Raw genomic sequence first — 26,039 nt, forward strand, 5'->3', positions numbered from 1 at the left:
AACAAACGAACGGACCCAAATCCAATACCCTCTCCTTCGGTGAGAGAAAAAAAAATACAGAAATTTAAAATTTGAGTGACTGTTGCTACTGATCCAGATGAGCTTCAGGACACGCGGTCCTATTTTTTTCTTTTGGGCTGTGTCCAACCCAACCCACATGTGCAGAGAACCAAGAATGTAAATCCCTGGCCCTGCATTCCTTCTGTTGTCAAGGTAGCACAGTCACGGTGCTTCATAACTGGACTGGTGGACTGTGGTACGGTCAGGTTTTTTTGTTGATGGTGGTAGCTCTCTTCTGACTTTGTTGATTGTTCCACTAAGACTCGTCTGATTTTTTTTTTCTCCAATTCATTTGCTAAATGTAGGCAAGGGGAAAAATAAATTGTCTGTTATCACATTTCTTCCTTTCCCCAAGTATGGGGCAGAAAGTTGAAGGACAACACTGTCTGATCGTCTTTGACTCGTTGGGCGAGTTTCATCTTTTCCAAGATAGGGGACGCCATTCAAAATGTACTTTGACTTGACATCCACTGGCATCGGAAATTTTACACCAAATTTGTCAGGTTTGTTTGTCATGTACTTTGTAAAACGATAACATGCTTTTGTCGGAAACATCTGCTCATCCGCTTTGATGTTCTCGCCGGGATTGCAGGAGCAACGCTGTTATGAGTAAAGCCATTCCAAACGTCTGATACCAGTTCAAGTTTGTCTGTTTGAAGGCGAGCACTGATTGTCCCTCGTACGTCAAAACGCAAAAAGAGAAGAATTTTGCGAAAGCGGTTTCTTGAGATTGTCTCGATAAAAGAAGGTATTCCAAATTCCGCAGACCAAAAGCCATCGATATCCAAGCTTTTGCCACAATGTGCTCCAAGGACATACAGAAATGCATGAAACGCTTGCAATTCTCCCAAAACCATTGAATCACGAATCATCACCCAGTACTTCACGCGTTGAACGTGGTGAAACATTTTCTTATCAATCAACAAGTTGAAAGACGTCAAAGGTCGTCATATCATCCGCTTTGCGTATCTTGTGGAGCCTGGATTTTGTGTTAGAACGTTTTGTGCAGCCCTTCTCCCACCGACCTCAACCTCGGTTTCTGTGAAATCCCAAATGCTTCCAATCCTTCGCAATCTCCCGTCTGCCTTATCCGGCGACCATTCCCAGCTGCATTCGTAGAGGTCGATGATGTCGTCCTTGGTGAAGTGGATGGCATATCACGATCTCCTGCATTTGGTGCAGGACATGATGCAGGTACAGCAGCTGGCATTCTTGAGGACTCAATATCCTTGCTGCAATCACCATTTTGGGGTTTGGAGCGTTTTCGTTTGGGTCGCTCTTCTTTCCCAAGTTCTTCACTTTCACGTGCACAACTCTCTGATTCACATGTCGAGGATTCGTCACTTTGCTACATTCCCTTCATCAGAATCATCATTTGGCAAAGACGTCACCATGTCAATCGCTTGTTCAACAGTTGATTGATTTTGCTGAGCCATATCTTTCTGCTTCTGATCGTTTTGGTCTGGAATGCAAATGAACACTATTACAATTCAATTTGTCTGCAAATAGTTTCTTGTCATAGATCTCGTCTCTCGAGTTACAGATCACTTATCTCACATGGAATATCTGGACTCAAAGATTCGTGTAAAAGGTCTTGTTTAAAGCCTCGTGGTCCATTGAGCACGTGGGGCTACAGGAAAACCTCGTGGTCCATTGAACACGTGGTCCTCCAGGAAAACCTTGTGGTCCATTGAACACGTGGTCCTCCAGGAAAGCCCCGTGGTCCATTGAACACGTGGTCCTCCAGGAAAGCCTCGTGGTCCATTGAACACGTGGTCCTCCAGGAAAGCCTCGTGGTCCATTGAACACGTGGTCCTCCAGGAAATCCTTGTGGTCCATTGAACACGTGGTCCTCCAGGAAAGTCTCGTGGTCCATTGAACACGTGGTCCTCCAGGAAAGCCTCGTGGTCCATTGAACACGTGGTCCTCCAGGAAAGCCTCGTGGTCCATTGAACACGTGGTCCTCCAGGAAAGCCGCGTGGTCCATTGAACACGTTGTCCTCCAGGAAAGCCTCGTGGTCCATTGAACACGTGGTCCTCCAGGAAAGCCTCGTGGTCCATTGAACACGTAGTCTTCCAGGAGAGTCTCGTGTAAAAAGGAAGTTTACGTCACCAGTTGTTATCGATATTTTTATTACTTTTTTTTTTTTACAAATATTTTGGTGAAAATTTTTCTGGTCTCGGCGCGGTTCTGGTAGAAAGTGTTTATAACTTATTTATTTATGTAATTCACATTTCCAAAATCCATACAGGTAATTTAGACTTTTTTTCATCAAAAGTCATGAAACAACATCTTTGTATTTTTCAAACACAGGAAGCGAGAGGAATTTAAAAAAAAAAAACGAAAACAGTCAAAATCGCTGTTTTTGGCCTTGGTCGTGGCTACTTTTCACTCCAATTGTGCAGAACTTTGACCCATGTTCAGCTCAATGTTTGCGCCGTTCCTCAAATGGATGTCAAAGCCGGGTGTCCAGTCTACTAGCATTAGTTGGTGGTTGTTAAAGATCCCACGGTGTCCTTCTCCAAGAGTAGGCGAGCTATTGCCGACATCCTGGCCTAGTAAGACTTAACTCCTGGGAAGGCAATAGCAAACCACCCAGTATCACCCTTGCCCAGCAGTCAAGGACCTACCTTTCAGATTTCTGCATTCTGTCACGACCCACGTGCTTATTCCACACACGTTCTACTCATCAGCGTGAATCTTTGCTCGCACATTACACTTTATTTTGCCAGTTTCTGCGAGTTGTTTTCAGCGATTACCATAACTATCACAGCATCAACTATAATTCCAGCAATCTCTGTGTGTCTGTTTGTCTGTCCAGTACTCCGTTAATCGTAGGCCGATTTTGATGAAACTCTGGTGGTAGGTTCACACCATGACCTAGTTGTGCGCGTTTGAGAACCGTTGCTATGGGCCCCTCGGTTGCCTAGCAACGGGCCTTTTAAATTTTCCAAAAAATCTAAAAAAAAAATAAAATATCGAAATTCAAAAATCAAACTATTATCGTTTGTGGGCAACACATTCAGCCCCCTTGAGAAAAAAAATTCAGCCCGCTCCCATGAAAACTGTCGGAGAAGATAGACTTTGAATGAACTATGGTACTATGGTACCATAGACTATGGTAGGTTCAGGGTATGTCCTCGTTATGTGTGAGAAAGAACCGTTGCTATGGACGTTTTTGTTGTCTTGTAACGGCTGAAAAACGACTAAATTCGACTTGATCGACGACCCATGTCCGCCTACCGGCTTGTCTGTCTGTCTGTGATCGCTGTTTCTCGACAACCACTGGTCCGATCAAATTGAAACTTGCCAGGTATATTGCTGGGGACCGGTGGATGTGCCTTTTCAAGGTTTGATATTAATCGGACAAGTGGTTCCCAAGTTATGGCCATTTATTTACCAAACCAATGACAGGATACGGTGCTATGACGTCACAATTTATTTGTTTTTTGCACGTACGGGCACGCACTAGTAACTAAAACAACTATAACTTCAGAGCGCATAGCTCCGCCAGGCTGAGCAGTTTACGTGGGCTACGAAACCACAACTTCCGGCCACCTGAGGTGGCTGAGGTACGAAGCTTGTTATTGCTTGCCAAGACAGCCGTTCCTTATCAATCGTTTCGTTGGAGTGCTTGCTCGAGTGCTTAAGCCATTTGGCGAGCACTCTCCGAGCTGTTTGGTTCTGGCACATACCATCCGCTTGCTTATTCTGACGCTTTGGAAAAATGAGAAAAAGGCAGAAAGAACACATATTTAATCATATTTTACAGGTTTTTTTTAATGCTTTTTTTAATGTCTTGAGATTCTTGTGTGGTTTTCCTTTGCTTTCGTAAATCTCTTTGTTCCTCTTAAATTGACGTATGTGGAGCTGTAGACGGCTGTTCACTAAAGGTGGTGTTATCATTTGTGGGTTTTTTTTTTTTACTAATGTTTTCTCTTCCACAAAAATTATTACCTATAGCCCATTGCAAGAGTAATAGTTATGGGGAATAAATAATTTCGTTATTTGACGAAGATCCATCAAATATAAACCCGAGATTCTGAAAGACCCCGCCTCTTCGCGCGTCCAGCCATTCAGGCGCCAGGACGAGCCCTCACGTGGTTGCGCAGCTGTGATTTTTTTATTGTTGTTTGTTGGTCGGCCATCCTTCACGTTTTCATTGTTTTGCTTCGCTTGTGGCAGAGCTTGGTGTTTTCTGAGGTGAGAGAGGCGGCGAATCTCCTGTTTGTTTGTTTCTTATATTTGTCGAAACTAATCGATGTATTTGTTAACGAGCGAAATTTAGCGAAGCATTTGTGTTTTGCGATGTTTGTTCCTTTGCTTGAAATTGCCTGTTAACAAATGTATCACAGCCTCCACAGATATAGTGTAAGTGTAGTTCACATGTGCACACAAGCTCATGGAGGTTGTTATTTGCTATATGCACGGTAGGATAGCCCATCGATCAGTGATCGGGATTCGATTCCCGAATGGGATCAAACTTAATAAGAAGCTAGTAATGGGGGGGGCGCATCTTGGAGCACGCTATCCTTCGGATGGGGGATGTGGAGTCGACTATCCACGTCGTCTACGCTTTAGTTGTGGCCGCTAAATACCTATCGGTGTGCCGGTACTCTGACCAAATTATCTGCCTGTACATTGGTTATTTAAATAATTGAATGAGTCGAGAGATCAATTTATTAAAGTTTAATGCGGTGTGTGTGTGTGTAAATGACGATGGGGTCAAATTGAAGTTTCTTGCATTAGTAATACCTGCTTCCTTCGGCAGGGGTCATTGTTTAAACGGCTTCTCCTTTGCCACGTGTCTGGGCGAAAAATCCCACGTTTCCTCCCCTTCACTGGGGTGGGGGTTGGGGGTTAATTTCGTGCCTTTGACGGATACCCGACGCCATGTATCCCTCGTACGCATACAAAATTTTGTCGAGATCGGCCAAGCCGTTTTCGATTCTATAAGGTCCAGAGATATGTACAAATGTTTACGCGCAGAGAATGTGTAGTGCGTGTGACGTCACTACATTTGCGATCCGCCATCTTGGATTACAAACAAAGAGTGGACTTGCACGTGCTGCACCTCATCGTTTACTCTGGTAGAGTCTCACCCGCCCTGCGGGCGATCTTGGTCGTGCAACACGTTCGGTCCTTCCGACGCATCCTTTTTATTTGCAACGACTGGGCCCGTTGGTCCGATGGACCAAATTTTAATTTGTCTTCACAGCCTTCTTGCCTACCTACCTACCTACTGACCTACCTACCTGCTGTACTGCTTGAGCTTACCTTTCACCAAGCCCACATCTGCTTTGGCTAGCACGGGGATTATATGCTCGTCATTATTGTTTCCATATGATACTACTATTATTTATTTTTGTTAATGTTATTAGTATTAATATATGCTTTGTTACAATGTTATTGTTTTTGTTGTTAACTTCCGCCATCGAAGATGGATGGAGGTTACTGTTTTCATCCCTGTTTGTTTGTTTGTTTGTTTGTGAACAGTATTACGGAAAAAACTCCTGGACGGATTTCGACGAAACTTGGTGGGGGGATTAGGTATGGTCCAAGGATCATGCCATTAGATTTTGGACTTCGTCCAAAAAAATTTTTTTTTTCAAAAAAAATTCGATTTTATTTGAAAAATATTTGAATTTTTTTTTCATTTCTACATGTTTTAAGTGATTTCCAATCGCCCCCCCAAAAAAAAAATTTGTTGGAGAAAAAAAACCATTTTGCAACTTTTTTTTCAAAAAAAATTTTTTTTTTTTTTTTGGGCATTTCTACATGCGCGTCGATCTGGTTTAGTTTATTCGATCGTGGTTCAGTAGAGTCTGATCCGTTTTGACCTACAATGAATAGGATATCAGGTTCACTTAAGTGACCCAGCAGTATTGGTGGCGGAGGTTTTGCACTCCACCGAGTGCTTCCCAGTTTATTTTGTAATTAGAATGCCATGCCGAGGTGGCAGGACTTATTACGCTGCTTTATATACACTTTAACATGGTGTGCGTTTAAAACGTGGGAATTCTCAGTTTTTTTGTAGTTCATGAGCCTAATCGACTCAGGAGGTCATCACGATTATTTGGGTGTCTCACATTCCACATCAGAACGCTCCAGTAGAAACACACACACACACACACACACACACACACTTATGTGGGTCCTCTGGGTCTTTTGGGGTCCTATGGAAGAAATGAACTAAATTTCCACTCGGGTTCAGCATACAAAGAATGTTTAATCACGTACGTGAGAGAAAAAAAAATCCATCAATGAAACTCTCTCAAAAAAAAAAAAAAACCACACTTATGCTAGCCATATATATATATATATATATATATATATATATATATATATATATATATATATATATATGAAATGGGGACAAGTGAGGGAATAGATTGAAAAAGCAGGATAAAAGAGAAATGGCTTTTAATCTGTGAAAGAGTAACTATTCCTAGTTCAAAATCAAAACTGCTTTCTGCTACTGGGAAAGGAGTGAAAACGGTCTAAATTAGAAGGGCACTCGGTAGAGCGCGTACCTCCGCCACGTCTCGCCTGATCCACGGGAACATATCCGGCCCAATACATTTTTGAAATATCATGCGATGCAGTACTATATCGTTTTTGGCCCTATCTCTCACTTTACAAATTAAATAATCATCGTATCCAGATCTGGACCATCAAAATCGAATATATTCGTCCGTGCAACGCACCGAACTTGTCCGCAAAATTTCATCCGGATCCGTGCACAACTTTTTGAGATCCTGTACACAAATAGACAGACAGATGTGAAAACATAACCTCCTTCACCTTTGTTGGTGGAGGTAACAATGTAGGGAAGGCCCAAGTGCAGCCAATCAGAAAAGAGCACAACAGCTACTCTTGGTTTGAAGGTACAGACAGTTACACAGATCAAGGGACACGTTCTCAGCGTTGATAAAGAACAACATTACATTGACTGATGCTGCTCACAGAACCTCAGCATATTTTACAATGCGTCATATTTTGGTGTGTCGGCGGGGGGGGGGGGTGGGGTGGGTGTTTGAGTCCCTTGCTCTTGATCCAGGTGAGCTTCAGGATGCATGGTCCTATTTTTATGATTACTAGCAGTCCTTTGAAAAACCAAACCGGATCGGGACGGGTGGTGGCGGGCGAAAGGCAGCGGGGATGGAGTTTATTTTGGTGAACCGTACACGTTTCTGCATATAATTATGTATTATTATGAACAGAGTACCCACCTTCTGGTCTAAAGGATGTAAATGTCTAAAAGGTCTCATGGTTTAAGAGGAATGTTCCAATTGCACATAATTAATAGGCATAGTTGTGGTGTGACTGCCATTACAACAGTAAACTTATTTTTGAGATGGATTTGCAGAGGTTCATGGCTGGACATTCACTTCCTCCATTATTTACAGACTTGGTAAAAGCGTGAATTTTTGCATTGTATTTTGTTTTTGCAATCATGCCCATGGGGAGAATTGGTTGTTGTATCACGGACTGCCAACAAGGCACAATATAAAGATTTTGCTTTGGCAGCTTGACTTGGGGTTGTGAGGGGAGTTCAAGAAGGATTTGGAATAGGATTCTCACTACAGTCTAAGGAGGTGTGTGCACGTATATGCTCGCTGGTATCTCCATCTGTGGATTTCAAAAGTAGGACCGGAGCCCTCGCAGGTCTCGAAGTATCCGTGTGTGGATGGGTGAGCGTGCATGTGCGTACGTAAATTGCTGATGTCACTAAACACCATCCATTGCCAAGTTTTATTAAATATCCGATAGAATATCATATGTGTTATAATACCCACTCCTGTGAGTGAAATATGGTGGACGACTCCTCCGACAGGGGTCAGTGGTTAAAGTACTGCAACTCTTAACCCCACCAGGGTGACCAGGGCTGAGGGCACTCACGCAGGCCCCATTGTGAATGTACTTGTCATTGTGGGATGTGTACTTTTGTATATTCATATCCTTTAAAATATATAGGATTTTGAATGTCAATGTTTTTATATTGCCAATATAGTGGGGTCGTTTCGGTGGAATCCGTGACCATTTTTCCCCTTCCAAAATTTTATGGTGGATTTGGCTACCTCAGACCCTTTAGAAAAAAAATACTCCGATGCACATCCCAAAAATGTCAATTAAATGCACCAAAGCGTGAAATCCAAAATTGCTGCAGATGGCCATAATGGAAATAAGATGAATCATATATATATATATATATATATATATATATATATATATATATATATATATATATATATATATATATATATATATATATATATATATATATATATATATATATATTTTTTTTTTTTTTTTGAACCAAATGCACTATGAGCATGAATAAGGTGTCATTGTCCACTGATTTTAAGGTGAGACATCCAATGGGATAGTCATTTTATAGTTTGGAGGTCATCTTCACCTCTAAATTTGAGATGGGTGCTGAAAAACCATAAATGCAATGTCTGCTGAACCATTTGAGCAATATGCATGAATGAGGTGTCGTTTTCCAATAACTTCATGGTGGTAAAACTGATGGGAGGGTTATTTTACACTTTGGAGGTCATCTTGACTGATGAATTTATGACATTGATGTGTGAATTTTTACACTTTCAGAGGTTTTTATCAATCCAGTCTACATTAGGGACAGGACCTAGTCATTGCAAGTGCATATGCAGGTGCATCCACCATTTCGCCTCGGGGTCATGGTTACAGGATCATCAAATGCAAAATGACCGATTGGTCGAATGGCCTATAAGGAAGCATTGGACGGCGATTATGCATAATAATACATAGGGATTATTAAGAAGATTTAATTTGACCAACTAGTTTCTCGTTATCTCTGTCTTCTGGCCCTGTTTATAATATCCAGTTTCCATTCTACATCGTACCGAGCTGACCGTCAAACCCGCTCTGGTGTATTATTTGAATCCTTATCGTATATATCGTTTTTGTCCCATCTCTCAATGGTGAAGATGATCCCTGTATGTCATAAGAGGCGACCAGGGTTGGCGTCAGGAAGGGCATCCGGCCATAAAACATTGCCTCAAGAAAAAGCCAAACCCCTGCACAGCAGGGAAAAATGGCTGTAAAAACGGTCATTTTTTTATTATCTCAATGGTGAAGATCGCTTAAAAAATTGAAACATTCTCGTATTCGGATCTGCACCAAAATGGAATCATTTTGTCCTTGTCACACACCCAAACTGTCCACTAAATATCGTCCAAATCCGTCCAACTATTTGATTTATCCTGCTCACAGAAAAACAGATGGGTGAAAACAACCTCTGTCCACCTTCAGTGGCGGAGGTAATAAAAATGAAACGTAAATTGTTAAAGTACAAAATTATTGTTCATGCACTTTTGACGAATCACTTTTTCCACAGACGTTTGATCTCATTTGTAAACCAAAAAAAAACATAGGGACAATACCCCTGGGCACTCACCTGATAGTAGTTGGATAAGATAACCAGGGAACCACTGGTCGGCATGGGTGAACCCACAAAATATGTAACGGAGAGGAAAGTAAATAACTTTGGATTAAAAAAAAATGTTTTAATGCCGTACGCAAACTTTGGTACATCACCGGTGATAAAGGTTATGGTCAAGTTTCATCGATTTGACGTTGATGAAACTTGACCATCTTGACGGTATATGTTACCATGATGGAGGCATATGTGTCTGCGCTGTCGCCTTTCCTTTTTTAAATATTGTTCGTAGTGCTGAAAAAAAAAGAGGAAAAATGGTGTCCTGGGAAGTGGGAAGGTGCAAAATTGGACAAGGAACACTGTCGGCCTGATCCCCACCTTCCCGAGTTAGAAAGGGGGGGGGTGGGTAGGGGTATATTTATTTATGCCCATAACCTTAGCATCGATGCAAAATTTGGTGTTCAGACATAATTTTACTATGATGATTTATTGTATACTATCGTTTATGCACTGCTGGCAGGGGTGCTGAATCTTAGAGCACACCATCCAGGTCGGGGCCATAAAATCAGCTGTCCCGTCTCCATTTCAGTCATGGACATTTAAGCTGCCCCACATCTCTCTAAAAGTAAACCATCGTGTGCTGGTGTCCTGGCAAAACTCGATGCCAGAGTTTAACTGTGATGATCAACATGTTATTTATTTAACAGGTTGTGGATGTTCGGTTAATATTGTGTGCCAAAAGCACAGGTTTTGAACAAATGGCCTCCACCTCCTTGTTGTCCCAGTTTCCTTGTGTGCAATATCTGGTAGTTATATTGCATCAAGTTATTTCGCTTCATTCATTTGATGCAAATGAGTAAATTATGTTCCAAGATTTCTCCCGATTATTCTGAGCTCTTTGCTGTTGGATCTGATGGTACATATAATGGAGCTTGCAGGACAGCCTTAAGGTGTGCGCACTTTACCCCCTTGTGCTGTCTCGCCTGGGTTTAAATCCCGACAGTTTATAGCTGTCATCCTGGTGTTTCAAAGGCAGGGTGATTTATCAAGTGTGTGCACCGTCCCTCGGATGGACGTCCCATCTGCCAGCATTGGTTAGTGAACGTTAAAAATCCCTCTGTCATTATCACCGGTACCCTGAACAAATTACAATTTCCTGCTCTCACCTGCAGGGGGAACTGCATCAGCGGCACAGCCACACCCCCAACAAACAATGCCACCTGCAGCCGCGTTATGCACACAAAAATAACAACAGCGTACATCTAACCGGGTTATCACAATGTCAGGTTGATGAGTTAACCACAGGTGAACTTGAGAAATACTATCAATCTGTAAATGGTTATGTTTGTCTTTCAGTAAAATGCATTTTCTCATTTCAGATGCTGCGTCGACATCTCTTGGTGTGAGATACGGAGGAAATAAGTAAAGTGCACAAGTCGCATCAGTACCACTTGCTTGCATTACATCGAACGATAGAAAAGTCAAAGCTGGGTTTCAAGATGGCATCAAAATCGAAGATAACTGTTTTTGACTATTTTGATGTTGTCTCTGAGAATGGAGATGGAAAAATAGCATCACAGTGCAAAACATGTGGAGCTATAATACATGGAAATCGAAATGTTACATCGAACTTTATAACGCACATCAAGGTAAGCTCCATGAGTTTGAATAATCATGTCACCGTTGGCTCTGTTTCATGAAGCTACAAGTGCTTTGGTAGATGGGCAAACATTAATGAGGGCAGTGCTGATCTTTAACAATTCTGGAATCTGGATGGAACCAGATTTGACTGGAGCTGCCAACCTGGGACACTCCATTACGGAGCACACCATCCTTTTGGGGAGACATTTGAGCGGCTTTTGCTTCGAGAATGTGATACAAAAGATCATAAAGTACCCATGGAGCCGGTACCCTGTCCTTTGCTAAATTTGTTGAGTAATTTGTTCATCAAACACCTTACCCCGCCAGAGCAGTCTTGGGAAGGGTCTTTTCGATTCCTGATTTGCATTTCTGAGCACACTCTATATGAGCTTTGTTCCTGAACTTTGAGTAACAGGTGTGAAGGTAACCAAATGGAACAGTCCAGAGCTGATGATGCATTTTTCATCACCATCAATGTTTATCCATGTATCTGTGCAAAACAAAGCTTCTGCCATCTCCTTTTGGAGAAACTGATGATTTTGGAATGACCTTTGAGGAAAAGATGCACTCAACGGACGTTTTTGGGGGTTTTTTGGACGAAGTTTGCTCAGGCGTTTCATCTCGTCGTTCCACCACCCTGAGAGCATGAGGGGCAAATTTGATGAGTTGGGATGGCGTACAATTTTGCCAATGTACTGTTAAACTGAACGTTTTTGGAAGTGCAAGCAAAGCGATTTATGTTCTACTCTGTTCAAAATGTATAATTCAATTGAAGTTTAAAGGCAGGAGAAAACAAAACAAGACATTGAATCAGAAGTTTTACCCCCATTTGGTGAACACTGTCTGTTAATCCATCGTATTGAGCAAGTTAAGTTAGTTACTTTTGGCTAATTTGCATGTCTACAAAGTTGTGGTGGACGGATAAATTAACTTGACCGAGTTTATTTTATATATTTTGTGAATGGGATCGAGTGGGTTAGAGGTTATATGTGGTGAACTGCCAATTGGAGACCAGATATTAACTCCAAAATACTGAGAGGGTAATGATTTTTTTTTTTAAACCTTGTCCAATGCTCTAATAACATAACCTTTTATTTCTGTCATTCAGCGCATGCATTCACAGAAGTACGATGAGTTTACCAAGAAGAGGATTGAGACCAACGATTACCCGCGTTCAGAAATTAGAAATTCCGGCCAACAATCTTCTTCATCTTCTCCGACAGGAAAGTTTTCACCCAATGATTGTCGCCAGAAAGCCATCTCCGAAGCAATTGCTAAGATGATCATCAAAGATCTTCAGTCGGCTAAGATTGTCGAAAAGGAAGGCTTCTGCGATCTATTGGCTTTGCTGGAACCTCATTACATGATGGCGTCAACAAAGTACATCCAGCAACACCTGTTGATACAATACGTGTCACGTATTCAGAATGCCACGCGGCGTGCCCTACGAGCTGTGGAGTCGTATTGTATAACCCTTGACATTTTGGGCAGCCAAATGAATGGCTACCTTGGCTTGACTTGCTACTTCATCACCAATGACTGGGCCGTCAAGTCTGTGCTCCTTGCTTGCTCGCATCTCACCGGAAACCATACGATAGAAAAGTTCCTTGCCCAGTACGCTGAGGGCGGTGCCCATAATGTTTCTTCCAAAATTTTCCGACTTGTCATTGGTGGCGTCACTCACACGAGTAGAGGACTAGTTTTGCCAGGTTTTTGCTTGCAAAGTGACGAAGATGATAGCCAGGAGGAGACCAACACTACGAACAGTGTTGATGAAAAGGAAGATCCTGTTTATCTTTGTTTTGGTCCCCCGCAGATCGAATGCTTTGCACATTCATTGGAGTTGTGTGTTAAAGACGGCCTCAGTTCTCTACCCAAACTTTTCCTTTCTTTAGGAAAAGCTGCACGCATCATCAACCACGTAAGGGTCACGTTAACCACAGAAGTGCTTGAAGAAGTATTCGGCAAAACGCTTCTCTTGAGGAACGAAGTGTGTTGGAATTCTCAGCTGAAGATCGTAAGGAAGTTGCTGGAAGCCACGGATTTCCTCGAAGAGATTATCGACAAATTCAATCTGAAACTAACCGAATGCGATAAAGGTATGTTGAGAGAGCTTCTCGAGTTGCTCGAACCCTTTGAAGAAGCAATTGACATGGTGCATGGAGACACGTTTGTTTCAATAAGTCTGGCACTGCCATGCATTTTGGGTCTCAAAAAGCATCTTTCCAAAAGCACATCCGCTCAACACTGCACGACCATTGTTGACAGCCTAACACAGTCTTTGGAAAAAAGACTTGGCAGCCTCATTGAGAACCCTCTCTACATCACGGCAAGCATTCTTGATCCCCGGTTCAAACTGCTCTGGAGCACCAGCACAGACAGCCACATCCAAATCTTATTGCAAGAACTTTCCAAATATACCAGTGAATTAACACCAGCTGAGGATAAACTGTTTGAAGAAGAGGTTGCCCCAGCAAAAAAGAGCAAACTCTTTTCCTTTTTGAATGAGAAACCCATAGTGCAAAGCAAAGGAATTGAAGAAGAGTTGGATGCATACTTGAGAGAAGAGCCGGTAGAAGAAGGTGCTTTACACTACTGGAAGCGAAAAGCCACAGAGTTTCCTCAGCTGTCCCATGCGGCAAAGAGGGTTTTGGCAGTGCCAGCTACATCAGCTCCTGTCGAAAAAATTCTTTGCACTGTGGGAAAGACATTTGATGTGAAAAGCCAACTGCTGCCAAATAATTTACAGACTCTGATATTCTTGAAGGCGAACTATGACTTCCTGTTCTCCTAAAATGGAACCTGGCATCAATTCGACACAGGAGCAAAGAGAATGTTTGTTTGGAGTTGGCCTCATGTCGACCAACCGTGTGTGTGTGTGTGTGTGTGTGTGTGTGTGCGTGTGCGTGTGCGTGTGTGTGTGCGTGTGCGTGTGCGTGTGCGTGTGCGTGTGCGTGTGCGTGTGCGTGTGCGTGTGCGTGTGCGTGTGCGTGTGCGTGTGCGTGTGCGTGTGCGTGTGCGTGTGCGTGTGCGTGTGCGTGTGCGTGTGCGTGTGCGCGTGCGCGTGCGCGTCTGTCTGATTGTAGGTTTTAATTGATCGGGTCATGTTGGGATTGGCTAGATTGCTCAGGTCGGAGAGAGTTTGCTTACAAATTGCCCGGTCTTGTTTGATTACTCGAGGATTTCGATCTCAAATTGTACTGTCGAGATGATGTGTTATACAAAGAGGAGAGAAAAAAACGAGACTTGGACATAAGTACTTTGATATCCACATTTCCACGATAGGATTTCGTATTGCTTCCATTTCAGCGTTGATGAATTTGATTAATTATTACACACCTGTTTTGTTTCCCTCATCCTGCAATTTGTTCTGGCTTGTTTTTTGTTTGTTTGTTTTTTTTCTACAGCTATTTTGTATTTTCCCAGTATCAATAACCTAAAAACGATGATCTTTATTGACTTTTTACTGAGTGCCGAGTCGTTTAGAATAGGAAGAGTGGATGTTTTATGAAAATAAACATTTTATCACATTCTTAGCTCTGTCATTTTGTTTCTAATTTGCAAATGCAAATTTCCTGAATTTGCGCAGCACTTGTAAATCTGTGATCGTTTTGCACTTCATCACTTTTTATGCCTCCGCTGACGAAGTCGCCAGAGGCATTGTTTTCGCATTGTCTGTTCGTCCGTGCTAATTTTCTGTTTTTCTCTATGACAGCTTATCTGATTGACAAATTTTTCACCATTGGTACGACTACTCATGCAGAGCACTTTAATGATAATTATGTCGTCATAGGTTATGTGGTGTCGCTGCCATGTTGGAAAAAAGGAAAAACTTTGGACCTCTGTATCTCCGAAACTGCTTCATGGAAAAGAAATTGAAACTTGGCACGTGTGAAGTGCTCATGGGAAACGAGTTTTTTTTTTTTTTTTTTTTTTGGTTGTTTTTTGATGTCATGGGTGGCTTTGTTGTAATGACATCAAAATTGCACACGTCAAATGCTTTATCCAATTAGAATGATAACTTTTGAGGGTCATCGAGGGATAAATTGTTAATAACAGCAGCTAATTAATACCAGCATCAGTCATGTCATTCAGTAGCCAAAATTTTTTTTTTAATATATATATTTTTAACATAAAAGCCTTCAAAAATCTTCTCCGAAGAGGCTGAACAGGTTGACGTGAAACTTTACAGGTATGGTTGCCTCTCCATGAGGAGCAAAAATTTATCCACCTTTGACGACATAATTCACATGGATTGGCAGCTATTTTTTTTTTTTGAACAATAATCCTTTTAAAATCTTCTCCAGAATGGCTTGATATTGAGGGGATACTTCACCCTCATGTTCCCCAAGTCTTTGAGGTACCAGGGTGTTCACGAATAATAGGTCACATGGTCTGGTGGCCATCTTTGATTCAACAAAAATCTTAAAATTATTTCTCTTGAACCACTTCATCCATCGATGTGAAATGTTAGTTTTGATCTAGTTGTCATGAATATGTGTTTAAAATTTCAACATAATCGGACTCATGGTCTGGCAGCCAGAATTGTTTAAAGTTTTGAATCTGGGTTCAGGGATTTAAATCTAATTTGGTACAAGTATGAATAATGATGTGAGTGGAGGCAAACTGGCAATGTCGAAGAGTGTCCTTCTAGTTTAAAATGCCATAACTTTACATTTATTTATTTATTGTTCCTTTATCTTTATACGCAGTGCTTCTCAACCATTTTATTATTATTATTTCAAGTCACTTTTTTGAATTTGCTTCATCCTTGTGGCACACCAAACCAAATCTCACGATGTCTTTATGTCTTCCAATAATTTTGAGAACATCCACAGAATCCAGGAGCGACAAATGTGATGTGGGAACGCCAGTCCGTAGCTGAGAGCAGTACTCCATTGAGCTACAGACAAAGGCCTTGTAGATTGAGAGTAGCTATGATTTTCTAAGGAAAGACTTGCCGTCTGCCGTTTAATGAGATTGTATAGTGCGTATAGAAAGTCTGCACCCCTTTTCAAATTTTTCACCTTTTGTTTCCCTGTAGCCTGGAAGTAAATTGCATATAATCAAACTTTTTCCACCTTTATTTACACATCGCAACCCACAAAATCCAAGTTTAAAACAAATTTCACTGGATTAAAAAATAAAAAAAAACTAGAATATCTTGGTTGGATGAGTGTCCACCTACCTTATAACAGGTGTAACCAATCACACACCAAATTAATTGGTCTCTACCTGTGTTTGATTGTCATGATTCTGCTTATTTCAGAATAAAATCAGCTGTTCCTCTCAGTTTTCTCTGCTGGATGGTGCATTTCACAGCAAAGAATCATGAGCACCAAGTTGTTTTTAAAAGACTTTTGGGATGAAGTTGTGAAAAGGTACAGATCAGCGGATGGGTAGAAAAATATTTCAAAGTCCTTGAATATCCCTTGGAGCACAGTCAAGACAATCATGAAGAAGTAGAAGGTATATGGTACAGCCTTAAAACTGGCTGACCCAGTAAGGGGAGATGACTGATCAGAGGCCAATGGCAATTTTAAAAGCTGCAGGCTGTTATGGCAAAGACTGGTCACTGTGTGCATGTGACAACAATGCCCCAAGCACTCCACAAGTCTCACCTGTATGGTAGGGTGGCAAGAAGGATGCTATTACTCAAAAACATCCCATGTTGAGTCCTGTTTGAAATATAGTATATGCAAAAAATTACTCCAGAGATTTGGAAGCCATGTGGTAAAACATCTTGAGGTCTGACAAAACCAAGATGGAACTTTTTGGCCTAAATGCAAAACATTACTTTTGGGTTCAAACCCAATGCAGCACATCACCCAAAGATCACCATCCCTACTGTGAAGTATGGTGGTGGCAGCATCATGTTATGGGGATGTTTCTCATCAATGGGGATTGGGGCACTTGTCAGGATATAAGGGAAAAATATGGAGCAAAATACAGAAAAATCTGAGAGGAAGACCTGCTGCCCTCTGCAAGAAAGCTGAAATTGGGATGGAAGTTCACCTTTCAGCATGACTGACTCAAAGCACAAAACTACAATGAAGTGGCGAAGGAACAAAAATATAAATGTCTTTGAGTGGTCCAATCAGAGCCCCGACGTAAATCAAATTAAAATTTGTGGCATGACTTGAAGGTTGCTGTTCATCAACACTCCCCATGCAACTTGACAGCTTGAACAGTTTTGTACAGAAGAATGGGCAAGTATTGCCTGAAACCTATCAAAGTTGGCAGAGACCTTTCCCAACAGACTCGCAGCTCGAACTGATTTCAAATCTGCTTCCACCAAGTATTAACTTGGGAGTGGACACTTATCCAACCAAGATATTCTAGTTTTGTATTTTTCCTTAATTTTCTGAAATTTGTAGAATTTGTTTTTCATTTGGAAGTCGTGGGTTACGATGTGGAAAAAGTCTGATTTAATTCCAGGTTGTAAAGGAACAAAATGTGAAAATTTTTAAAGGGGGTGTAGACTTCCTATTGGCATGGGATGTTTTCAGCTGACATTGTTTGATTCTCTTGGTGGCTGCAAGGTGTCATACATAACAATGTCCTGTGCACATGTCAAAATCTGCTGATGCAGACAAGGCTGCAAGGAATTCTAAGTATTTTAAATAAGGGGTGGCTTTGTGGCTCACCAGCTAAAATAGTGGGCAACTTCGCGAAATATAGCATAACAATTGTGCATTTTGTGAGGAAAGTACCAAATTTGGCACACCAGTAGCCTATCATATTATGAACAGATTTGGATATTGGGCCATCTCAAATTCAGCTGCTAATGGCTGTGGCAGCCATTTTCCACTGCCATCCAAATTTTTGAGATAGCCCAATATCCAAATCTTCATAATATGATAGGCTACTGGTGTGCCAAATTTGGTGCTTTCCTCACAAAATGCACAATTGTTATGCTAAGTTGCCCCACTAAAAGTGTCATTTCGACATGGGTGGAACATCAATTTACTTGCAAGTCGGGGTGAGGCTGGGAGTGAGTTCAGGCAGGTGTGTGCCTGGGGAAATGGTTTTTGGTGGCAATGAAACCATTAAGTATGCAGGAAGTATTATAGGTAGAACAGTTGTGTTGTTTTGAAAGAGCTGGAATGAGGGATATTGAAGGGAGGTTAAAATTGTGTGAGGTCATTGAACACCTTGGTTGTGATACCTGTAGAAGCAAATGGGAAGGTTTACTCTGAGAATTAAAAAATAGGTTCTGTACAGAATATTCCATTCCCTCAATGATTATTATGATGGACTATCAAATACCACCCGTCGCTTCGCTGACGGGTACATTAAGGGGAGGGGAGAAAAAGGGGTGGAGGAGCGAGACGGTAGGGATACTGAAGAAGGAAGGGGGAGCGAGGAGGGGTAGGGGAGGGAGTGAGGAGGGGAGGTGAAGGGAAGGCAGTGAGGGGAGGATCTGTCCAGACATAACCACAGTCCAGACATGTATGGACATGACCACCGTCTGGACATAACCACTGTCCAGAGGGGGGGTGGGGTAGGAGAGAGAGGTGTGGGAGGAGGGTGCTGCACTGTATTAGGAGGGGGTAGAGTGAGGATGGAACAAAGATGTAGAGGGATAGTGGAGTTTGCAGAAAGAATATGTTTTTCCTTATGAGCTACACACACACAATCATGTGACGGGTAGAAAAAAAATTGGCTCTGCAATTTAGAAAATACGTAAATACAACCAACAGCTCGGAAATCGGGTGTTATCAAATATATTTTGCTTTGTAACTCACAAAGAGAAACCAAATGACTTTTTATATAGCAGGGCTGGAGTAGTGAGGAAGCAGGGGTGAAGATGGAGGGAGCGAGGAAGGAGGGTGGAGGGAGTGAGACTGAAGAAGGAAGGAGGAGTGAGGAAAGGTGTGGAGAGGGGAAGGCAGTGGGAGGGTAGGGTCCATCCGGACATAACCACTGTCTGGACAGGTCCAGAGATAACCACCGTCTGGAAATAACCACCAGCCGGATACGTGCAGAGATAACCACCATTCAGAAACATGTAGAGATAACCCCAATCCAGGCATGACCACCATCCAGATATGTTCGGAGACAGAAAAAGAGAGAGGTGTGGGAGGGTGCTGCACTGTATTAGGAGGGGGTGGAGTAAGGATGAGAGAGAGAGGTTTAGGGAGTTAGCAGAGAATATGTTATACTTTATGAACAACACGCACACAATCGTGTGACAGGTGGAAAAAATTTGACTGCAATTGAGAAAACATTGATCGCCTGTGCGAAAATGAAATATAGCAAGGAACGCTGGCGTCTTCAGGCGTTTATAAGTGTTGCATACAGCCTGGTGTTGGCTCAGTGGTTTGGGTGGTGGCTTGGGATCCTCGGGTCCTGAGTTCAAGCCCCGCCGGCCGCTGAATTAATACACCAGGGGGTTGACTCAGCCTGTCATCCTTCCGAGGTCTGCGAAATGAGTACCAGTTCCAGTGTGTGTACTGGTAGAGGGGCACTGCATCAGCGACACAGTCGTGCTTCAAGAAATGATAACTACCCCAGCAGCTAAGCTGCCATACGACCACCACACCAGTATTTCATTATACCAAGCTGTTAGTAGCAATTCGTAGCTTTGATGAACAGGTATTTGATAATATGAGTGAGGAAAGTAAGGAAAAATAACTTTATCGTTAGGAAGTCATTGTGGCCTGTTCCAAGTCATAACATGGTTGAGCACGCCAAAAAACATGGCGGCCTCATACCCCAACGAGATAACTCAGGATACACCTTAAGACCCCAGAGAGTGAGGTGGTCGAGGATCACCTGATGAAGGATATAATTAAATAAGGCCGTTAATTATCTTCAAAAGGGTTGTTTTAATTAACCCAAACACCCAATTTTCACTCTTGCACTTCCTTGGAGTTTTCGTAAGATGAATGCAAAGTTTCAGTCTGCTCGGTTTGATGGTTTTGGAGTTATGGAGGACACACAGTGACACACACAGTTATTCATATCGATTGTTTTGTAATTATATTATTGTAAATTATATTCCTCCACCTCCCCCTCTTAGTTTGATGAGATAATTTAGAAAAACCGATTTCGATGTATTTATTGTAGTGTTTGCCGCCGTATGATGCTCATGGATGCATCCAAGGAACATATCAAGCATGTTGTGTTGTCTTCAAATGATGTGGAACATCTGCGAACACAAAGAACGAAAGTTCTCTCCATTTGAACAGGAGGCTTACAATATCCAAGAACAATGGAAGGCGATTCCTGCTGTGAAGTGGTTCTGGTCCTGTTGGTGGTAGAGGTTGCAGGTGGTTCACAGGACTGTGTGTGCTTGTGTTTGAGGTTCTTGATCTCTGGCATGTTCAAGAGGGCCAATTCATGAGCTTGAATAAATCTGATGTCAATGTCTTTGATTGGGGTGGTTTTGATCCCTTTTCGATCAAACTGGACAGGAATGCAAGTTGGCATGATCAATTCAAACAAATTTTTCCCTTCGAAACGACGAGGTTGAAGAGGTTTCTTTTGGGCAGGTACAATGATCTACCAGTAATGACAGAACAGCACAACGACGTGAGAAAAACCGGATACTTTTTCGCAAAAATATATTTCATAAGCACCCACAGGCAATAAAAAAGTGGTGTTCTTCCCATACCTTCACTCATTCTCACAAAAGGTGAGTCATTGCACCTGAGCAGCAGCTTCCCAGTGCAAAGGTGAATTTTCAAATGATTGTCAAGAACAACACATCATGCTCATAAATAAATAAATCGCTAAAATCGCTCGACACGGAAAAGCGATGAAAATAAACAAGAGTAAATTAATCATTGTTTCACGTGATGCCAAGATGTATGAAGTCACAGATGGTGCGCGTGTGACTCACAATCGCAACGTCACCAACGGGAACAGGGTTAACGCCTTTGATCTTGAATGCGAAGCACGCTTATAAGTTGATTTAAAATGTGGTTTCTCAAGTTGGCTCCTTAGCTCAGGGGTTAGAGCACTGGTCTTGTAAACCAGGGGTCGTGAGTTCAAATCTCACAGGAGCCTACACTTTTATTTATTAGTCAAACGTCACGCAGTGGGAACGTTGAATGTCCCCATTGGTCGGTTTGTTAAATTTACTGAATAAATTCATTCTATGACAATATAATATTTAAATAATGGAACGTGGGGATGAAAGAGTCAAGGAGAAAATCCAGCGACAACTAACAAACGAAAAGACGTAATCAACTATTTGGTGAAGTATGAGCAAGTTGTTAAACTAAAGTATGAACTCATTCGTAAAGTGTGAACGATTTGGTGAAGTAATAACTTGTTGGTAAAGTGTGAACGATTTGGAAAAAGTATGAACCAGTTGGTAAAGTGTGAACTCTTTGTGAAAGTATTAACTCGTTGTTAAACGAAAGTATGAACATACTTGGTAAAATATGAACAACTTGGTAAAGTATGAACGAGTAGGTAAAGTATTAACGATTTCGAAAAGTATGAACTACGTGTTTGGTAAAGCCTCAACTCGTTGGTAAACTAAAGAATGAACAAGTTGGTAAAGTATTAACTATTTGGAAAAGCATTAACGAGTTAGTAAACGAAAGTATGGAGCACTTGGTAAAGTATTAACCAGTTGGTGGAGAATGCACTCTTTTGTGAAGTATGAACAAGTTGGATGAGCCTTGAAAAGGATGATCAGGTGAAAGTGGGGTGAGTGCTGTTGGTGGTTGTAGTGTGAACTGAGTGCAGGCAGTGGTGAGGATGAAGTGATGCTGGCAGTGGTGATGTGGACTCCGTCGTCTTTTGATATGGATTGTGAAGTTGGGAATGTGATGAAGGTAAGTGAACACAACGGCCTCGTCACCTTGATGTTTCAATTTACTCTTCACTTGAGATGGAGCAGATAGGACAGTCAGCTTGAGGGTCTTTGCAAAGGAAATGTCCTTTCTGATGAAATCCTTTGCCAACCACACAGCAGGACCATCATCGACATTAACATCAATCCAATGTGGCTCTTTCGCTCAGGGGTGAGAGCACTGGTCTAGCATTGACATGAACATAAATCCAAAATGGCTCTTTAGCTCAGGGGTTAGAGCACTGGTCTAGTAAACCAGCGGTTGTGAGTTCAAATCTCACAGGAGCCTACACTTTTACTTGTTAGTCACACATCACACAGCAGGAACATTGAATGTCCCCATTCATCCTTTTGTTAAATTTACTGATGAAATTCATTCTGCAATTATAGTTATGTATTTCATCTGCACCAGTGTGTCTGTCCATCCATTTGGAGAGGGGCTTCTCAGTTTCGGGCGGAGCTTCCCACATTCAGGGAGGGAGTTCAAAATCAAATCGCCGCCATTTTGTTCCCTTCGTTTCACCTCTTTTGTGAGACTCACACTTTCTTCCACTCTCCCGGTTTTATCTCAACTCCAATTCGATACCTGATTTCTTTTTTTTGTCCTCACTAAGATGGTGTAAGTTTCGGAAACAAAAACAAGGAAGAAAATTTTCGTTTTTAGCCCAAAATACATTTTCAGTGAAATTTAGGCCTGAAATATAAAACCCATTCAAACTCCCTCTCGGCTTCATCATAACTCTAATTCACGTTCGAATTTCATTTGTTGTCGTCCTTAAGATGGTTCAAGTTTCAGTTTCAGCAAAAGGTGAAGAAATAGGACAAACATTGGTGTTTCCCACCAAAAATCATTTCAGTAAACGTGTTCAATGTGTCTGGGTGGGACGTGATGTGGGGAGGGGAGTTATCATGAAGTTACCTTTTTATCATCGTTACCTTTTGAAGAAACAAAGGTATATTTTGATTACAACTCATGCAAAGAAAACGAAATAATGCACGTCAGCGGTCTATTATACACCGTCCAAAGATAGTCCGCTTTCATAATGCAGAGGAAAGAATATCGGGAAATCTTTAATAAAAAATAAAACTTTTGGTTTTCACATGAGTTTTCAAGGTGAATCGTGTGCAAGTCCAGGATTTATAAACAAACTGTATTTCACATGTGCTTGGACACGTAATTCACAACTACAAGGTGAAATAAATAATAGAGGAAGAATTCCCGAGAGATATTTGTTGTTCTTATTTTATAAGTTCTGTACACGTACACTTTAAAGAAGTTTATTTTAAATATTCATTTTAAAGAATGTCCCTTTGTGTGCTGTACATGAACAAAAGGAGTAATTTCTGTTTTCGCAGGACAGAAGGGTGTCATTCCCATTGTTACGTCCACGGAGGGGGGGGGGGATTGCGTTGATTTTTTCTTTGGTTGTTGTGATTCTCAAGATGGTGGAGAGGAAAATGAAGGTGCGAGCGGGCATGACGGGTGTAAGACTGGCGAGAGGGCATGAGAAAAAGGTGGGAATGAACGCAGGATGCGTGGTCTGGCATGTGTGATGAGAGACCTGGCCTGTCAGACCTCGTTGAGGATTGGAGTGATCCCTCCGAGGGCCGCCTGTTGGAGGCACCGTCTGTGTTGAAGACACTGAGGCAGAGGAGAGCCTCACTGGGACACGTTGATCGGAGAGGGAGCAGAAGCGTTTCCTCCTCCTGAGTGTCATCTGAGCCCACCTGAAGCAACGTGTGGCTTCAAGGTGTTGCAGAAATTGCTCCAGTTCGTTTGTTGGTGAAGTTTGAGAACCCTTCCAGAGAGAGGGAGTGGTGGTGATGAAGTGTCATATTTGTGGCCTGTGGCTGGGGCGAGGCCGCTGGAATATCAACTCAAACAGACCTGAATTCTTCCCGCCCCCCAACCTTTCTCCTTTACAGATTATTTTCTTTATATCTTGGCAAATATTGTTTTGTTATTTTGCTTCCTCACCCCCTTGGGATGAGCTTGGGATACCTGATGGGCCGTGGAATTGTCTGTCTTGTCCATTTTGTCTTGGCGCCTGTCTGTCCTTTAATTTCTTAATTATTACTACTGCATATATTTTATAATATTCTTTTTATTTTGTAACATGGTTGATTCATTGCTTCGTGGAATACACTGTGTTTGTTTTTACTGAGAAAAACATTTGCATTTGTTCCTATTGTTTTGCATTTTGCATTGCATGGTTGGATTTGCATACGATACTGTGTGCTGAAGGGTGAGGTGTGAATTGGCATCAGCATTAGGATGTTAACTTCACTCGGTCACATCTGACTGCCGATATGGTGCGACCGCCCACGGGGTGTGTATTGGTCTCCCGAGCACGTCGATGAGGACCTCCGGAACAAGGGACAGTACCCCGAGTCTCCACCTGAGGGCTGGGTCGTCACACCATACACCACCTGAGGGCTGGGTCGTCACACCATACACCACCTGAGGGCTGGGTCGTCACACCATACACCACCTGAGGGCTGGGTCGTCACACCATACACCACCTGAGGGCTGGGTCGTCACACCATACACCACCTGAGGGCTGGTCATCACACCATACACTACCTGAGGGCTGGGTCGTCACACCAGACACCACCTGAGGGCTGGGTCGTCACACCATACACCACCTGAGGGCTGGGTCGTCACACCATACACTACCTGACGGCTGGGTCGTCACACCATACACCACCTGAGGGCTGGGTCGTCACACCATACACCACCTGAGGACTGGGTCGTCACACCATACACCACCTGAGGGCTGGGTCGTCACACCATACACCACCTGAGGGCTGGGTCGTCACACCATACACTACCTGAGGGCTAGGTCGTCACACCATACACCACCTGAGGGCTGGGTCGTCACACCATACACTACCTGAGGGCTGGCCCACAACACTTTTACAAAGGACTTTCCCAGTTGACCTGTATTCTTTCGACAGTCATCACAATAAAAGATATCATTCTTCAGGCGAAGTCGCAACAAAAAGTTTAAAGTCGAAGGTACTCTTTGATCCCAGTCACACAAGAAGAAAGCACGTGTGTGAATCAGCATGACGTCGACATGATGACGTCACACAAGTTAAGCATTATAAAAGTTAAGTATTATTTCAAATAATCAAACAATGCATTTTCTTATTTTATCGCCTGCCAGGATAGCTCAGACTCGCCAAGCATTGCACATTCCACTTTGAGCTACCTTTCCAGGGTTGGAATCCCAACCCAGCCATTGACCACCTCCCTGGCGTTGGGCAAGCAGGACGAGACATCATTCAGAGGGAAGTTAAACTGAAGGATTCGAGGCGTTCCGTTTGGAACCGCCATTCGCAAAATTAATGGAAGAATGAAGGAACACAAGGAAACAGCTGATGAACGTCATAATGGGTTTTAATGGGAAACAGAGAGAAAAACAATGAGGCGAGAGAATGAGATGTCTGAACGAACTTGTTTACCATTTGTGGGGAAACATACAAGATGGAGGTTCGTGTGAGAGTGAAGTTACAGACACTAAGGGAACTTTCAAACTTGGTGAGAGTGGGGTGAGTGCAGCCGGTGGTTTTGGTGTGAACTGTGCAGGCAGTGGGAGTGTGGTCCACTGGTCTCAGCCATCTTTGTACATGGAAACAGGAATGTGATGAAGGTGCAAGCGCACAACCACTGAGTGGCTGTTCTTGTGACATATCAATGGATGTTTAAATTCAATCTTCACTGGGATGGAGCAGAGGGGACAGCCAGCTTCAGGCTCTTTTCCAAAGGTGTTGTCCTTTTTGATGAAATCCTTTGTCAGGTGAACAACATGATCACCATCGACCAAAGTGATCAGTCAGCGTGGCTCCTCAGCTCAGGGGTTAGAGCACTGGTCTTGTAAACCAGGAGTCATGAGTTCAAATCTCATAAGGGCCTAAACTTTTATTTATTTATTTATTGCTGACATGTCACGCAGCAGGAACATTGAATGTCCCCAAAGGTCATTTTACTGATGCAATTCATTCCCTGTTAAATTATTGTTTCGATAACAGAATGTGGGGAACAAAATGGAAAGGGGGAAACACCATCAGAATGAAAGTGATGCTGAGATCAAGGGAGG

The 26,039-nt window shown here is 42.4% G+C and overlaps 1 protein-coding gene and 2 non-coding genes across 4 annotated transcripts; all 3 read left to right on the forward strand.

The window, feature by feature from the left end:
- The first annotated feature begins 4,124 nt into the window (after positions 1–4,124).
- LOC147013257 (zinc finger BED domain-containing protein 4-like) lies at positions 4,125–14,662 on the forward strand. 2 transcript variants are annotated; one of them, XM_085854959.1, is made up of 3 exons: positions 4,125–4,264; positions 10,865–11,134; positions 12,235–14,662. In XM_085854959.1, the coding sequence occupies exons 2-3, from the start codon at positions 10,985–10,987 to the stop codon at positions 13,918–13,920; spliced, it is 1,836 nt and encodes a 611-aa protein (XP_085711085.1). In that variant the 5' UTR covers positions 4,125–4,264; positions 10,865–10,984; the 3' UTR covers positions 13,921–14,662. The 2 variants fall into 2 exon arrangements, with proteins under 2 accessions (XP_085711085.1, XP_085711086.1); XM_085854960.1 differs by lacking the exon at positions 4,125–4,264 and adding an exon at positions 5,042–5,151.
- A 6,405-nt stretch (positions 14,663–21,067) lies between these two features.
- Positions 21,068–21,140, forward strand: TRNAT-UGU (transfer RNA threonine (anticodon UGU)). Its single transcript has one exon. It is a non-coding gene; the product is annotated as a tRNA-Thr (tRNA).
- A 1,012-nt stretch (positions 21,141–22,152) lies between these two features.
- TRNAT-AGU (transfer RNA threonine (anticodon AGU)) lies at positions 22,153–22,225 on the forward strand. The gene has a single exon. It is a non-coding gene; the product is annotated as a tRNA-Thr (tRNA).
- The last annotated feature ends 3,814 nt before the right edge of the window (positions 22,226–26,039 follow it).

Source organism: Eptatretus burgeri, chromosome 14, assembly GCF_056783735.1.
Source record: "Eptatretus burgeri isolate ZD-2024b chromosome 14, Ebu_testis_v1, whole genome shotgun sequence".
Classification (NCBI taxonomy): domain Eukaryota; kingdom Metazoa; phylum Chordata; class Myxini; order Myxiniformes; family Myxinidae; genus Eptatretus; species Eptatretus burgeri.

Coding starts and splice junctions, on each gene's coding strand:
- LOC147013257 (XM_085854959.1), top strand. CDS start 10,985: ATGGCATCAAAATCGAAGATAACTGTTTTTGACTATTTTGATGTTGTC. Junction 11,135..12,234: donor ACTTTATAACGCACATCAAG/GTAAGCTCCATG, acceptor TCTGTCATTCAG/CGCATGCATTCACAGAAGTA.